The sequence below is a fragment of the Carassius carassius genome, chromosome 16 (assembly GCF_963082965.1).
Source record: "Carassius carassius chromosome 16, fCarCar2.1, whole genome shotgun sequence".
Classification (NCBI taxonomy): domain Eukaryota; kingdom Metazoa; phylum Chordata; class Actinopteri; order Cypriniformes; family Cyprinidae; genus Carassius; species Carassius carassius.
Window position 1 is genome coordinate 15,372,648 of NC_081770.1, and position 17,944 is coordinate 15,390,591.

General features: G+C 41.3%; 1 protein-coding gene across 2 annotated transcripts in view; it reads left to right on the forward strand.

Annotated features, from left to right (window-relative positions):
• Window positions 1-17,944, forward strand: part of LOC132159675 (BCL-6 corepressor-like) — a 46,417-nt gene that overhangs the window by 17,107 nt on the left and 11,366 nt on the right. For both annotated transcript variants that reach the window (XM_059569252.1, XM_059569251.1), the window contains 3 exons: window positions 1,406-1,795; window positions 6,010-6,311; window positions 8,535-8,813. In XM_059569252.1, the coding sequence (XP_059425235.1) occupies window positions 1,406-1,795; window positions 6,010-6,311; window positions 8,535-8,813 (971 nt within the window). The remainder of the gene's footprint in view (window positions 1-1,405; window positions 1,796-6,009; window positions 6,312-8,534; window positions 8,814-17,944) is intronic.

The following is a 17,944-nucleotide window of genomic DNA, read 5'->3' on the forward strand; positions in this document are numbered from 1 at the left end:
GATCCTTTCCCTGGTCTTTTCAATTCGTCTTGATTTTTGTTTATTGCCGTCACATGGTCCAAATAAACACAACTGCCGGGCGTTCTCTGCCCTACTCTCTCTTTGTGCTCAGTCTAAAGGGCGTTTTCAGACATCAAAACAACCTTTGTATAAACTCGCATCGCTTAAACTTGTCCCAGAAAGCTTGTTTTTGTCAGCAAAACATGGGTGTCTGTTCAGCTCTGCACTTTCATTTTAAAAGCTATCAAACTGGTGGGTGTTTGTGTTCTAGAAGGAAACGGCTCTGTTAACAACTGGAAAACAATTCCTGCTCTACTTTGCACTGACACAACTGAACATCGCTAAATTCAGCTGTTAATGGGTTGCAGTGCATTGTGGAGATGCATTACAATCCAATTCTGGGGATGCATTTTGAACTTTTGGTGGTCAGAGTTGTCTATAGCTGCAGTGCATTCATAGCATACTGCCTAATGCATCCTAAATGTGTCAGTCAAGCAACAGCTTATGTTCATATCAAGAAAAACTTATGCCTGATCAAGAAATTTGGGCACAGTTTAGTACGCAATGTATGTATACATAAACAGTTTTGGGGAGTAACAAGTTGCATGTAGAGGAATTATGTAATTTAATTACATAATAAACGTAACTATAATGTGTTACAGTTACTGAGAAAAAAGATGTAATTAAATTATGAAAATGTTAACTATTACAAGAGGGGTTACAGCTGAATGTTTTCTCACACATTTAGGTTTGATTGATTTCTTTCCCAAATTGCACTGACTGCTTTAAAATACAAGACACCAATGTTTGAGGAGCTTGGGACACAAGCCTGTGTTTGTGTATGCTTTAAGATTCACTCCAACGCAATGTTAGATGCCGGTGTTTCCTGTCCATAGCTATGCAAAGATTTCATTTCAAATTCATTAAACTATCTTCTGATTTTTAAACCTGTATTCAACCTCCGAATGATCTCAAAATAAAAACAGACGTTAAAGTCTGATTTTGTGGTAGCTGTGCTCTTCATTCAAGCGATGAAGGATTTTAAAGTCTGACAGTAATTAGTGTTGATTACTACTGTGAGGTTAACCCTGCCTGCTTTAAATGTTTCAAAATGATTAACATTTGAAAAAATTTGTTCGAAATGTAGAAAAATACTCCAAATGTAATCAGTCACTTTAATAAAGTAATAGAAATATTTACACTATAAATAGGGTAACTTGTAATCTTTAACATATTACATTTCCAAAGTAACCTTCCCAACACCAGTCACAAAATCTTTTATTTGAGGTACATAGTAAATCCAGGTGTATCCGGCAAATCGTCCCAGATGTCCACTTAAGATCAGATCATCCGAGCTGAATGTTAACATAAGGTATAAACAGATTGCTTCTATCTCTCTCCACAGACGTGTGGCCGCAGCCCTCCGAGCAGGAGGTGAAGAATCTGAAGGTGTGTATCGAGCTGACGGGTCTTCGGCTCAGTAAGCCCCACCACCTCCATAATCTCCAGGAACTGTGGGACAGACAGGGACAGCTCAACCATGACCGGCCGCAATTCGGAGCTCCCAACATGGGTTTGTCTCCAACATCCAAAGCCTCTCTTCCACAACTCCAAACCGCCAGGAGGGAAAAGCTTGACCCTTGTCCCTCAGAGGTCCTGAGAGTCGCCCACGGTGTACCCGCTGTGGATCGAAAGGTCAAAGCGAATGGATTTGAAGAGAAGGGGGTGAAGAGGAAAGCAGAAGTGGAGAAAGGCTGGACTAAGGACCAGCTGGAATATGCAGAGTCCAATACAGGTACGTCCTCCTATTTTGTATCATTTAAATGCACGGTTGTAAGCGGAGACCAGAGCATTCTGGGTAGAACTGAGAAGCCTGTCCGTGCAAATCTTTAGAGGACATTTATGTCAAGAGGACCACAGACTTGATGGCAGGGGACAACGGAGTAAATTGGTTTTTCGTCTGTTATCCTGATTTCCTCATTTAGCCATGCACAAACCATTGAGGTAAAGAATGCCCAAACAGAGAGAGCTGTTTCTTATGCACCACAGACTACATACTACACCCTACAGATGGCTTACATACTACACTTAATGCGTATACCCTACACTTGCCTTACATACATCTCTAGGTTCTATTCATTGCACTCTACACAATACGGTCTATGTAGAATCTATCGATGCAGGCTAAAAAAAAACTACATCCTATACCCTAATTTATGCTCAGCACACCACCTTTTACACCTGCAAATTATTCCCTACACCCTAAATATTATGGCTTTACATCCAACATAGATTACAGGCAACAGAGTATACACAATACATACTACAATCTGTATTCTTAAAACTACATATTATGGCATACAATCTACACACTACAAGGCTTACACACTACACTTTACATAGTATACACTACTTACTGATAAATGCCTCCTATATACTTGAAATTAAATTACATTTATGTATTTAGCAGACGCTTTTATCCAAAGCGACTTACAGTACATTCAAGCTATCAGTTTTACCTAACATGCGTTCCCTGGGAATCGAACCCACAACCTTGAGCCACTTGAGCTACAGGAACACCAATACTTCAGTATATACCCTATGCCCTTTAGTATCAAACAAACTGCATTCTTTCACACTACATACTGTAGTCAACACACTACACCCTACCTCCTATATGTTTTGTCTTACACAAAACAACGTACTATGGCATACAACCTTCTCATATCTAGTATAGTACACACTAAACTTTACATGGTAAACATTACACCTAACTTACTACATCATGTTCCCTATATATACACATGTATTCTACATCCTATATCTATACAATACAAACTATGTCCTTTCACATACTACGTCCTACATACTACACCCTGTTTCCTTCGATTGGCAGGAATGTAAATGGTGCTCTAAGCTCAGACTCTAAGTCTCATTAAGTTATGCAGGTCAGAGAAGGACCCAGAAGGAGAGAACTGAGCGGGGAGACACAAGCAGCATGAACAAATGAGACACAAAGAGAAAGGGAACGAGTGGCTGTTAGAAAGCAGAAGGAAAGAGTGGAAGAGAAGGAGTGAAAGAGATGAAAAGAGGATACGGAGCGCTGAGGGGAGAACTGAGGTGAAAGACAAGAGCGAGGCAGTAGGGAGAGGCAGATTAGAGGAAAGCAGAGCACGTCGCCCTGTGTCTGCGGCTTTGGGATAGCAATAATGATTCTTGTTGATTGACAAGCCATGCTCGCACTTCCTCGCACGCACACACACTCTCAGGCGCTCGCTTCCTTGTTGGTATATAAGCATCGCGAGAAAGCGCATGCCGCAGAGTAATGAGCCATGAGATTCCACAACTGTGCAAATAACAGCGTGTGTGTGTGTGTGAGGCTACCCGTCAGTATCTTGGCTGCTGGATATTGTGCTGTCGTTCTGTCAGGAGGATTAGAGAGCAGCAAGACGAGAGACGAGACTCTTTATCTCATTCTATCCCTCACTCTGTGCGAGTAATATGTCCTATACATATGAATCTTGGTTTTACTTATGCTGAGAGATGGTTTGCTAGTTAATGCATTATTGTGTGTGTGTGTGTGTGTGTGCGCGTGTGCCCAGTTGTGTGCTAATGGGAGGCTAATATCCCCCAGATGTCCCTGTCAAAATCCGTCTCCCACCGCGCACACACTCTCGCTCTTCAGCCGAGGGAATTCGTACGCACACGCAGGCTAATTTGTGTTGTCTATGACAAGGTGTGAGAGACAAGACACGCATGCCAGTGATGCACGACTCTCCGTTGCAAGCCCCAGGGTGTGTGTGTGTGTGTGCGTTTTTAGCGCACTGCTTTTGCTCTGTTGATTTTTAAAGGCATTAAGGTCTTTGCTCCCCTTTTGCTAATTGAGTGATTCACTTAGGTTGCAGAGCACGCACACTCCTGTGTGTGTGTGTGTGGGGGGGGGGGGGGGGGGTGTAGGTGTGGTAAATCCGGTCTCAAGGGTTCTCGGGGTAGGACTTTAATTAGCCTGTTGAAGGAGAGGAGCACTTTACACTGGCTGGAACAGTTTGCCCAAGAGGATGGGTTCTTGTGTGCAAACGCGCACACACCAAATGTGAATAGTTGCACAATTTGTGGTCTGCATGTTGAAGGTTCTCTAATGTTTTGTCTTGGGCCGATCTATTAGATAAATTAGAAAAATACCAAACATTCTTCCAAATTTGCCACAAATTCTACCAAATTTGCCAAAAATTCTACCAAATTTGCCTAAAATTCTACCAAATTAAAAAAAAAATTAACAATTGAATGGAATGTTTAAATATGTAATTAAAATAAACACTTATCTTGTTTCTATATTGTTATATCGTTGATCTGTTAATCTGTTAAAGAACGTTTGTTAGCAAAAATCTAGTTATTGCCCAAATTTGGTAATTTGATACTTGGCCTGGCCTATATATATATATATATATTGGTGTTTTGGTAGTTGGTAGTACGTGTTTTTGTTGGCTATGTGGTCTTCTGTCTTTGGCGTCCTCTGTTCTTGCTTGCATGCGTGAGAGAAATTTCCTCTGTGTGGTGGGGCTCTCACTGGCTTTATATGTGTGTGTGTGTGTGTGTGTGTGTAACTGAATGGGGAATATGATGAATAATGGAACAGATGTGGAGCGTGCTCGGTTTCTCTCTCTCTCTCGGCCTTGCGCTCACCCTTTCATCGTCTCTTTCCCTCGCTGCTGCATTTCTCTCTCTATTCTTCCACTTTTACATCTGTCCGTCATTTCTCCTTTTCCGTTCGCTGTTGCTTCCCTTTTTATTTGATTTCCCTCTCTTATCTTGCTCTTCCTTTCATGTTTTCCCTCTTTTCCCTTCTGTTTTTCTCCACCGGTTGATGTTATCGCTTAAACGCGCCTCTCTTGCTTGAGCTCTGGTCACGTGATGCAAAATAGAAAGCAGACGAAGGAAAGGATGCATCAGTTTTTGTAAACCTTTTCGTCCTTTGTCCGTCCCTTATGAAGCATTCAGCCTGCTGCTGTTCATTCTTCTGCTGTCAGTCTGATTTACTTAACGAGACTTTAAGGAAGTTTCTGTCGGTTTGATATTTGTGTGTGTTGCCCGAGATGGAATATCTCGCAAATGCATGAACCAAATTTGTGTTCTTGCTATTTATCTTTGTGATGTTTCCTTTCAGTTATATTTTTTATGAAATTAGTTATTATATTTATCATTTGCAATGAAAAAGCTGTTTGTATGTTCATGGAATCTGCGGCTAGACAATTCTATAGTATTTATTTTTATTTGATGCTTTTTATTTTGACAACACATTTGCATTTATGCATCTCCCACCCTTTGATTGTTCATTAAATGTTGACAATTGTCTCATTCGGCTGAATTTTTCATTCTACTGTAACATTTTCAGCAAATTTGAGCATATTACATAATTTTTATGTTAGAATTCCGCCACAACCAGTGCAGAAAAGGTACAAAAGACTTCATAGATATTTGTTCTTCTTTTTTCCCATCATTTTGACTTTTATTAAAAATTTTGTTCATTCAACTGATTTTTTTTTTATTCTACTGTAGTATTCTCAGCTAATTTCTTTTTTTTTTTTTTTTGTATTACACATTTTCCTTCACAATTGGTGCAGAAATTAAATATTCATTTTGTTTATTTTTCTAACATTTACCTGAATTTAGCTACATTTTCTTTTCATTTTGCTGCAATATTCTCAGCTAATTTGAACACATTTTACCAAATATTCACATTTTGAAGATTACGTTGCTTTTACACCACAATCAGTGCAGGAACGGCACAAACACAAATGTTCAACTTTCAATTTAATTGATTTTATTTTATTTTTTCTGTTTTATTTTCCTCCCCACTGTAACGTTCTCAGCTAATTTTAATTCATTTTACAGAATTTGAAGAATTACGTAGATTTACGTAGAAACAGGACAAAAATTTATAGATTTTCAGATTTAAACATGAGCATAACATTTGCCAACTCTTTTAATTTCTCTCTTTCTCTCTTGCAGTTCCGGTGCTCTCTGATGGCTTCTGTGCCGATACCATACGGAAGTTTTCCTCCTCGATTCCATCTCACCTCTCGGAAAAACGGCAGGGATTAAAGGAGCACCGCAAGTCACTGGGATCCTCCTTGCCCTCTCCGGACCCTGAAGGCACCTTCCCATCTCGTTTCCGCTGGCACAGCGACCCTGAAAAACCAAAGGGCAAGCGGCAGTGCAAGACCAAGCACCTCGGCCAACAGGAGCGGAGGATGCTGTCACAGTCGACCAATGAGGAGTGTCCTGAACTCAGCCCCGCCCACCAACACAAGGTAAGTGTTGGAGATGCATGTCAGTGCGATCACAGAAGGTCGAGATGCTCGTTTATCTGCATAAGGACGTCCTTTCTTTTGTTTTTGTGCGAGAGAGGCTAGCGGTGCTCTTTACTTTGGCTCACAACCCAGGCGTTTTCCCCGGGCTCAGTGAGGAACCGTTTAAAAACGTGTCTCCAATCACAACAATGTTAATCATTCCAATTAGGGAAGCACTGCGGCTCTCTAAGACGGCTCAACGGACGCGGGAGGGGGTCAAAGCATGTGTGTTCAGAGCGCGGTTGCTTTGACCTCCTCTCGTGCTGAAAGGCAGACTCCCAGCGGAGAGACCCAAGCGAGGGGGAGGGGAGAAGTGAAGGCCGGGTCAGAATCTGGTCTCTTTCTCTCTCCGTCAAGGAAAATGATTCCCCAGTGAACTTGCTGTGCATTCTTTAAATAACACCGCCTGTGTTCTCCCCGCACGCAGATGTAGAGCACACACACGTAGCCTGCATTCTGCAGCCGAACACAAAACACACACACACCTTGAGTCCACAGCGTTTACAGCAGACAAACACACTCCTATGATAATATTATGTAGGTGTTTACACAATACAGTGTGTGCGGGTTTACTTGGTTTGCAAAGTGAACTACTTTTTCCAAAACCTGCCTTTGGGGACATACGGGATGTCCTCAATTGGGAAAAATGACTCGTATCAGTTTGTGTCTAGCGGTTTGCTGAAATAGGTTTATTTTTCCTTTAACTTTTTTTTATGTTTTATCTTTTTACAAAACATTTACAAAACAAAATTAGGATTATTATTTTTGTAATAATACACACATTTCTAATTCTTCCTATTATTAATATAAATATGATCATTATTTTTATTATTAAATCAGATAACAATGAAAGTGATAAAAATGGTTGTTTTTTATTATATATATATATATATATATATATATTACTGTTGTTATTGTATGCATATTTTCTCTTTCTTATTATAAATATATTGGATTATTGTTGACAAATAATAATGTATTAGGATTTGTTATTATTACTATTATATACATTTGATAAAATAAGTTAACAATTAATAATATTTCTAATATTTATTACTTATATACACATTTTCTCATTCTTATTGTTACTATTAATAAATAAATATTAATAAAATATTAATCTAAATCTCTATCATCCATCTACCTACATATCTATCTATCTATCTATAATATTTTAGTGGTCAGATGAATCTTGGTCTAATCTGTATGTGCTCATTCAGGCAAACAAGAAAATGTCAATCGTCATATTTAAAGAGACTCGTTTCTTTGCGTTGTTAGTGACCATGCAGAGTGTGTATGTGCGTGCGCTGTGTGTGTGTGTGTGTTTTCTCTGACAGCTGCTGCGCTGTGGATCTCTCTGGGGTGGGTGGAGTTCCCGCCCCGATCACCCCCCCCTTCCCGACCTTCAGTCTGCTCGCATGAACTCGCGGCCTACACACACACACAGCCAGTTCTCATCCGCCCGCCCTACTGTGCTCCACAGATAGAGAACTCACACACGGAAGGCGGGAGAGATAAAGCGAGTGGGAGAGAGCCCAAGTCTGCCGTTGTTTCCTGTTTAACTTTCCCTGCCGGGGAACACACTCTGACGGATCTGCGTCTGCAGCTTTCCATCCAGCTCACAAACAAGCAGGCAGCCTAGAGCCAAAAACAGAGAAGCGCTCGATGTGGGAAGAGACACGCACGTTTGTTCCATTTAAAACGTGTTTATGGATTTTACTGGTGTAAACAGTCCCCGTTTGTTTCGGCATGTTTAACTGCAGGCCAAAAATAACCCTGTTGACCATGTGTGCTGTTGTTGACAGTCACATTTTTGTTCTTGGTTTATGGTGGGAAACAGAGTTTCCTGACTGCTGTTCGGCCTAAGTTTTCCACTACTGCAAATTATTATTATTATTTTTTTTAGGGACAGATCACATTTTCACATTCAAATGTTTCGCCACTCAAATGTGGGTCTCTGATTATACCGAGGCGCTGACTGTGAACGTGTCGCTGTGATTAATTAGCGCTCCATCCAGCCTGTCTCTTGGCACCAAGCGAGTGTAGCTCTGTCGCGCTTTCATCCACTCTGTCTTTGGAAAGAACGTCCGCCTTTCCCTGTTTGTGCCGCCACTTGCTGTGACTTGAATATCTGTGTGAAATCCAAAGGCCTTGTAAAGTAACACATGTTTATTCCCCCGTCAGGTGGTGAAACGTTCCGCCCAGAAGCAGCCAGCGACTCTTTCTGATTACGAGATTTCTCCGGTCAAACCCCGGCCCCCTTCCCCTGCCTACCAACCCGCGGCACCCCCGACCCCTCCATGCGCTGTTCCGGACGTACCCGTACCTCTGGTCGCCCCCGCACCTCCAGTGTCAGCGGAGCTGCCAGTCAGCAGACCCATGCCGCCCGAAGCGCGCCGACTCATCGTCAACAAGAACGCAGGCGAGACACTACTGCAGCGAGCTGCGCGGCTGGGATATGAGGTAAGCTCGCGTTTGCGCGCGCGACCGTCTCTCTCCCCGGCTGCTCTCTTCGCATCTCATTATTTCTGTGTGAGACCGAGTCTGACATGCGAGAGCCCCTGACAGGCACAGAGCGATTGCTTGGCGTGCGCATGCACACACACACACACCGTTTTTTTTCTCCCTCTCGCTTGCGCAAACACACACACACACACACACACACACACCCGCCGTCTCATCTCTTTCTCCTTTCGGCTTTTCCACTCCCACTCAAACCTTTCTCGCTCGCATTCATTCCCGTGCTTTCGCAGGCACGCTGTTTTTCACGCTTTCTCCGTCGCGTCCTATAAACATTCAAAAGAGCACTACACAAAGTTATCAGCTATATAGCAATTGTTATTAATAAAAACAGTGATATGTATAGTGGCATGAATAAATAATACAATTATCCACCCATAACTATTTTAAAATATGAACAAATTTTGATGCAATAAATAGGGTATGATTTAAAAATGATCATTCCTCCAATACAGAGAGAACATCTTTCACAAACATCATGTCTGTCTCTTTTAAAAGTGTATATAATGATTTGTATTTGTAGGAGTTATTATAGCACATTTCTTTAACACCAATATCACCAGCTTGGGTGATTGGGTTACTCTGTTAATTGGATTTTGTGAAGGAGTGTCGCAACGTTCTAGCAATGTTCTAGCAACGTTATGGCACTCTATGGTCCAGTTTTTCTCCACATCTTTTTTAGAAGCAAAGAATCTATTATTATTTTTGTTTAAGTTTATTTGTAGAATAACGCGCATTGGTGAATTATGGGTAATAACACTAGACTTCTCTTATTTATTAAAACACCAATTCCATGTTACATTCAAATATCGTAGAATATCTCTGCAGTGTTGAGTGTTGAGATTTTTGTAATGCAACAAAACTTGCACTGATCTCAAGGTTTAGTAGCTTCCACGCTGTTCTGGAATTTGACGGTATTTCACAGTTCTGGAATACGGCGGTGGTTCCGCGGGTTCTGGAATGGCGCGGCGTTCCGTGTCCAATTTGGGCAGATTAATGGGGAGCTGGATTAGTTCCGGCAGTGCGTCTGAAAGGACTGGCACGGAGAACAGGAAATGAGCGATTACTGCTGCGAGCGCATGATTTCTCTCCTTCCCCCCAGCCTTCCTCTCTCTCGCTCCGCAGCGGTGCCTTGAATTCCACTGAAAGGGAAAGTTTCTCATTGCATTTTACGGAGCATTTTTAAGCATTGAGGCAGTGGTGCCGCTCCAGAATAAAACACGCTTTCGTGGTGTCGGAGTAAAACTAGTTTTACGCTTAGGTGTTTCCCATCTGCTATTTTCTGCTTTTCTCTCGTTCTGCCTATGACGTGCATCCACATGTGTCTGTGGGTTTGTTTTTTTTGCATCTAGGGGTGCCACGTTCCACTGTGCTCCATTTCCAGCTGTGTGTTTGTGTGTCTTGTAAGTTTTGTGCTTGAAGTGGTCAGGCGGCTCCATCAGCACCGCATGCTTTGACACACGCACGTTTGTAGTTCCCTTCCCCCAACGTCTCGTGTTCGCTGGTTTGTGTTTTTTCACCTCCCTTCAGCTCTCAAGCCAAGAGTTTTACTGCAACACACACACACACACACACACACACACACACACACACACACACAAACACAAACACAACGTTTCATTACATTCCGCCGGCGCTGACGTCTCTCTTGCGTTACGGTGCTGCTTATTTACACTTGTGTTTGGTTGTTGCCTCCCTCTTTTATGCCTCAGACAAAACTGGCCTTTGTGTGCTGATTGAAACCTATCGTTATGTGTGTGTGTGAGAGAGAGAAAGAGCCCTATCCATCTCTCTCTCTCTCTCTCTCTCTCTCTCTCTCTCTCTCTGTGAGCCTGCTGCAGTTGCTAGTCTGTGGGTAATTCTGCTCTCAGGCAGAATGGCTCTTTGCCATTAAGGTCCAATCAGCGATCTGACAAGTGCTCTCCGTAATCTCCACGTTAATTAATCATTCCACTGAAGGTGCTAAACACGTGCAGTTTTAAGCCATTAGCCGTCCGTTTCGCGCACCTCCCGATCTCTCGTTGCCTAAACCAACGCCTGCCGTCAACGGCCCACGGAAATGGAGGGTGGTTTTATTTCATATCCAACCACAAGAAAGGCTCACACTTCTCATGGGGAAAACAAAAAATAGCATTTTGTACATTTTAGTATTTTGTTGTCAAAGTTGAAATTTAGTTTTTTTTCTTATTTCTTTAAATATTTCTAGTAACTAATAACTAAATTATTTATAAATAGCTAAACTATAATTTTTTTTATTAATATCTAAGCCTTAAGAAAATATCAACTGTTCAAATGAATAACTAAATGCCTTTTACGAAGAGCTATATTGTTACAAGTAGCTAAACACTTTGACAATTTATATTTGGCTAATCTGGTCTTCACTGACAGATAAACTATGAACTATGTGTACTATAACTATTTGTAAAAAAAAAAAAAAACTATCTAAATTGTTTACGAATATGCTTATGCATAGCTAAATGTTTACGAATAGCTTAATATTTCACTATTAGCTAAACTGTGACACATTCGTAAATTGTATATGTAATAGATAAACTATATAAAATAGCCAAACTGTGTCTAAAAGAATAGCTAAACGGTTGTTTACTAATAGATAAACGAATCGTAAGCGAATAAATGTTCTGAATGCACACGTTTTCATGAATAGCTGAACAGTTAATATTTAACTTCGTTTCGTTATTCATATAGATTATTTTTTGTTTACCAGCCACGAATTGCTACATTGTTTTGGTTATAGCAAATCTGTCTGTGTATAAACGCCAATAATTTAGGAATAGCTAGAGTTTAGCTAAACTGTGTAAGAATGTTAAACTGTTCTTCTTTAATAGATAAACTAACGGCGAAGTAATACCAAAAATATTTTTTTACTAATAGCTAAACAGCGTTTTCCCCTAATGATCTGTTCTCCAGACTGCGGAGAGAGAGAGAGAGAGAGCTGCAGTGTTCCGCTCGCGGTGGGTTTGCTCGCACGCTTGTCGAGAGCGTGGGCTCTCGTTACCGCTGAGTCTCAGGGCTTTGTGATTTTCACCGCTGGCGCTCGGGGTCTAATTCTGCTATAATGGCTTTATAAATGCGCTTGGTGACATCGGTTAAAGGCGGCTGTTCTCGCGGGGCTGTGCGTGCGCCACAGATACGGTGGGGGAGCGCGCAGCGGAGGGCACTCGGCGCCGAGTGTGTGTGTTTGTGTGCCACAGGAAGCGAGATCAAATGTAATCCTTCCCACCCTGTATTCCTCATTTCTCTCTCTCTCTCTCTCTCTCTCTCTCTCTCTCCCTTTCACCTCCCTCTCTACACCCTCACCACGACCCTTAGCAGGTGGGCACAAACCTTCCGTCCGCGTGTGTTTTTTCGGTCAGTCGACAGCGGCTTGTTTTTAGGCTTCGTTCGTTCCGTCCCCCTCCTTTCCCCTCCTGCGCAGGAAGCCGCTCTCTCGCTGTGTATGTGTGTGTGTGAGAGAGAGATAAGCCGCGAGCAACGCACTGAGCTGCCAGCGCTCTCTCTCTCTCTCTCTCTCTCTCTCTCTCTCTCTCTCTCTCTCTGTGTGTGTGTGTGTGTGTGTGTGTGTGTGTGTGTTAAGCCACGAGCAGCTCCGCGGCGCTGCCAGAGCTCGGAAATATGACATGACTGCGCGGCCGAGGCTTTCAACAGACCGCGGCAGCTGCTCCGTGTGTGTGTGTGTGTGTGTGTCAGAGCGCTAGAGAGCGACAGTTCACACACTTAAACGTGGCACTCAATCTCGGTCCCAGCGAAACTGCAGTAAACATGTAATGCAAACGGCACGTAGTTTTTTTGCGCGCGCTCTCGTTTCCATTTTCTCATGGACTCGCACCTTCAAAACAAACCGTTCTTGGCTTGATGAAACTCCCGGGCTCCTTTGATCGGTTCTGTGTGTTTGTGTGTGTGCGTGCGTGTGATTGAGTCATTTTGGCTTGCATTTCAGGCATTAACCAAGCGCAAGTGGAAAAACCTGCGTGTTTTCCACCGTTGACTGCATGCGCGTGTCCGCTGGTCAGGCTGTCCGTTCAAGGCCGCGTACTAAGGATTCCGTGCAAGCGGATCTTTTGATCTAGATGACGACCTCAAAACAGTCTGTGACCTGAAATAACCCTGTCGCATGCATTGACTGCAACATAATCTGATCTAAATTCCCTCTCAGATTATTTGCAGTCTGCATATTTTAGGGGGGAAAAGGCGAAAGTTTGAGGTTGGGCTGATTTAAAAGCATAGTTCAACCCATAATTAAAACTCTGTCATCATTTACTCACCTTTTTCTGCGTGACACAAAAGAAGATATTTAGAAAAATGTTTCAGTGCCCATAAAATCCCTTCCCCATAAAATGAAAGTAAATGGAGTCATCAATGTTGTTTTAGACATGTGTTGACTGGTCAAAAAATGAACATGCACTCCTCTGAAAAAAAGTCACAGTTTGGAATAACTTGAGGGTCAATAAATTAAGACAGAATTTACATGTTTAGGTGAACTATCCCTTTAAAAGCAAAAGTGTTCACAAGTGAATGTTTGCAGTTTAGTAACCAGCAGAAAGTGTGTGTGTATACAGAGGGTCAGTGAGTCGTGTGGGTGTGTCGCGCCCTGTTTTGTCACTGTCTGCCAAGCCTGAGCAAATAGCAGGATACAGACCTTCAACTCTCAGAGCAACGGCAGTTATATCTCGCAGTCTCGGCCACAGACGCCTCTAGACCGCCCAAAGTCCGCTCAGTGACTGTCGGATGCATATTGCACCATAAAACTGGAAAGCATTTTCTTGACTTGGCAAGCACAAAACTGATTGGCTGACTTCATGCAACTTTCGGAAAAAAAGAGCATACAAGTTTTTTTTTCTCTCCAGGTACTGGATTAATGCAAGTTTTTTTTTTTTTTTTTTTTTTTGTGGAACAACTAATAACTGGATTTGCCGAAGTTCTTTGACAGATTTGTATTTTCTTTTGCCTATTATTTAGGTATAATCTATGTAAGATTAGATAAACCCACCCTTAAACGGCATGTAAAAACAAACTGTGGTTTGCAAGGCGCCATACCAACCCGATCTCATGGAAGTGCATATAAATAGTACGCCACATAAAAGCAAAAACTGGTGGTACTGATGCGCAAAATTGGTCTTTGGCATGTATATGCTATGCAATGGATAGGATTATGGTTGTGGGGTAGATGCGTGTCATGTTCATGCAAAAACTGTATTATATTCACACCAAACAGGTGTGTATCATATGCATGCCAAAGTCCATTTTTGCGTATGAATACCAGGAGTTTTTGTTTTTATTTAGCGTACTATGATATCTGATATCAGATATCAGATATCAGAAGACTACAGAGAACTGTTCGGACTGCTGAAAGGATTATTGGTGCTCCCCTGCCCACCCCCCAAGAACTGTACACATCCAGAGTGAGGAAAAGGACTCAGAAAATCACTCTGGATCCCTCACATCCAAGTCACCCCATCTTTGAACTTTTGCCATCTGGCCGGCGCCTCAGAGCCGCAAATACAAGAACAGCAAGGCACAAGAATAGTTTCTTCCCCCAGGCAATCTACCTCATGAACAGTTAAATGTTTCCCACTTAAACTTATGCAAAAATGTGCAATATCCTTATATTTATTTGTTACCCCTCCACCCTAGAACATTCCTGCATCTCACTCAATCCGATTCCATTATCATTTATAGCACAATTGTTTATACGCTTATTTATTTGCCAATTTGTAAATCTCCTGTAAATTTTTTTTTTTTTTTTTTTTTTTTTGGTCTGTGTGTTGTTGTCTCTGTTTACTGGAAGCTTATGTCACTAAAACAAATTCCTTGTATGCGCAAGCATACTTGGCAATAAAGCTCTTTCTGATTCTGATTCTGATATGCATTTTCATGAGACCGGGCTCACCATTCCGTCAAAGGTCTGGCTGAGAAGGACTCATGTACGCGTTCACACTCATCCGCACGTTCAGTACCATCCTGGCCGGCTGTCAGGGAAATTCCTGATCCGTTAATGATGCACTTCTTCTGTGGAGGCCACCTCAACCCTTTTCCCTCTGTTATCAGAACTCCCACTCCAGCCATGGCTCTCTCAATTAAAACCACGCTGAGGGAGTTTTGGTGCTCCTCCTTCCCCCTCCGCATATCCTGCTCTTTCGTTCTTGTCGTTTTTTTTCTGTCTCTCTCCCTAGCCGCTCACTTTCCGATGCAATGTGACGTCTGCTCAGTCTGAAGGTTGTTTTTTCCTGAGTTGCATGTAAAATTAGAACATTCGTCAGCACTGTGCATAGCCAGAGGATCATTAAGCAACCGCTAAACATTAGACATTAGACAAAACTGCTTCAGTTCTAAAGCAGTTTTGAACTGTCTTTAGAATTAATCTCATAATTAACCAATAGAGGTCTTATAATTCTGGATACCTTCAGAATTCCAGAACTCTTCATTAGCAGTTTTATAATGCTGAAACTCTTTAGAAAAACCATTCTAGAATCCATCAGATTTAAAACCGCATCGAAGTTCTAAAATTCTTTGATAACTGGCTTTATTTTAGAAAATGTATCATTTGCTTTTGAATTTAAGAACTTTTTGAACTACTTCGGAATTCGATAACCTAACTGCATGTAAACGAAGACTATTTATCAGCTGTCTTAGAATTCTGTGACTTAATGAAGAGTTGCAGAATTTTACAAGTATTGAGCAACTAACAGCCTATGAATTCTAGAACTCTTAGTTAGCGGTCTTAGATTCTGGAATTCTAAGAAAAACCCATTATGCAAAGGTCATATTCTGCACCAAAAGCCCCTTTTCAACTACATCAGACTTTTATAATTTATCAGAAACTGCTTTAGAACTCTAGAACTTTTTTTCAGATTTATCTGATGTCTTAAGCGTTTTAGAACTTCAGATCCTTAGTTTTTTCTTGAAGCTTTGAAATTCTAGACTTGAGTTTGAACTTGTATCACAGGTTTTAAGGAGGGCTGCCAGCATCTGAATTTGACTCCAGACTAGCAGTGACCCAGACTGGTTTCAGTTCAGGTCTGCCTTGTAAAGCTTCCCCTTCTTTTTCCTGTCTTGAGTGTCTTTTTTCCTAAGCGAGCTGTAGGTCTAGCTCTTTTATTTTTTATGTTGTGGGTTGGGTTGACTAGGCTTTGAGGTTGTGGTAAAATGGTTGCACGTCGGGTTCGGTCTTGAGCGGCCTGTGTCTTGTTTTGTGGGATTGCTGTTGTGAAGGGGTTAAGTGTCTTGAATGATGCATTGATTGCAGTTATTAGCTGGGAGTCGTTTTAGCAGGGGACAGTGGGGGAGGAATCACTACAGCAAAAAGCAGTTCTGAGGAGAAAATCACGACAAATCTTTTTCTCGCTAGGCTGTGTAACACTGCTTTATTGTCTGTTTAATGTAACACTCCGCTCGCCTGCCTGCAAACATCCCCACTGAGGAACTCCCTGAGGCAGGAGAGAAAGAGAGAGACCTCACTGGAAAGGGAATGAGGCGATGGAAAAACAAACGGAAATAGAGAAATTCTCCATTGAACTGCGGCTCGCTTTTGGTAATTGGTCTATCGGTGAGCCCCGCCCCCCTTAGTTACTGTTGCTCCCTCGGACAAACAAAGGGAGCTGCACACTGTCTTACAATGACAGCTGTCAGTGTGAAAACCTTGTCCCATGATGTTTTTGCACAATTTGGACACAGAAGGGCCACCATTCAAGTGGGAATTAAATATTTCATGTAGGGATATATATATATATATAAAATAGATTTAAAAATAAATTATGTATCGCAGGGTACGATTAAATTAATTTACATTTAACCAGTTTATGGAGAGACACTAAAATGTAGACCTTTTGTTTATGTGTTTTTGACCTACATGGTACATGATGTAAGAACATTTCACTATTTAGGTTTGTACGTTAGCATGGACGCACTAACTTTACCATTCGCTAGTTTTAGTCAGAGATGCTTGCTGAAGCACAACATGACATTAACGTTCTGCTTGAGCAGATGAAAACTTAAAGTGAAAAGTATGACAAGTATGACGACCAGAAAATGAACATTTTCGTCTTCATTGTGATTTGGGGTTGAATGTTTAGGGACATTTTGCTCGGTTTTGGTTGGATTTAGGAAATGGAGTTAAATAAATTACATTACCTATTCTCTCAGGATAACTGGAACCAGTGTTACAAGTACCACAGGCACATCGTTTTTCCATTTTTGTAGCATAAACACCATTAAACCGATGCAAGCTTCGGATCTTCCAATGTTACTCAATGGCACTGAAAACCTACAGATGTCTGAGTTAGGGATGGGCATATTGATCCTGAAGTATCGATATTGATACTGATGCGAGTATCGATACTCATAAATAAATAAATAAATAAATAAATTAAAAATAGAATGCAAATGTTGCAAGACAGAACCAATCAATCACAGAGAGCGTTCACTCACTGATTGCATTCAAACAGGGCTGCGTTTCTCAAAAGTATCATAAGAAATCATTAATACTTTTGTGAACCGCAGCTCATGACAATTTTTATCAGAGGACAGAGTTATTTCACAATAAACAAACTGAAATTGTAGGCTACATAGTTTGTGAAATAAATGTATTTAATTGGTCTTTAAAAGTTCATATTGATCATGTTCTATTCTGTAATGTAATTATAAATCATAGCTGTCAGTATAAAAAGGTTGCATTATATGCATTCAACAGCCTGCCACTGGCAGTCCCTTATGAAAATTAACCATGGTGGTTTTACTAAATTGACCGTAGTTTAACTATAGTATTTGTAGATTTCTATGGTTACCTCTTCAGTAAACATATTTTAACCATGTGTAAACAAAAATATAACCTAGTAAGTTGCAATTAAGGCATATTGAATGTTAAAATGCATTTCAAATATATAGTTAAGTGGGTATCATTACCCATTTTACTCTTAGTAATTTAATACATTTCATAATTTAAATGTTTCAGTTTAGAAGTATCATATCGGTATTGGCGATACTGACTTTTAAAAGTATCGGTATCGAAAACAAAATAAGTGGTATCGCCCATCCCTAGTCCAAGTTCTGCTCCCTGT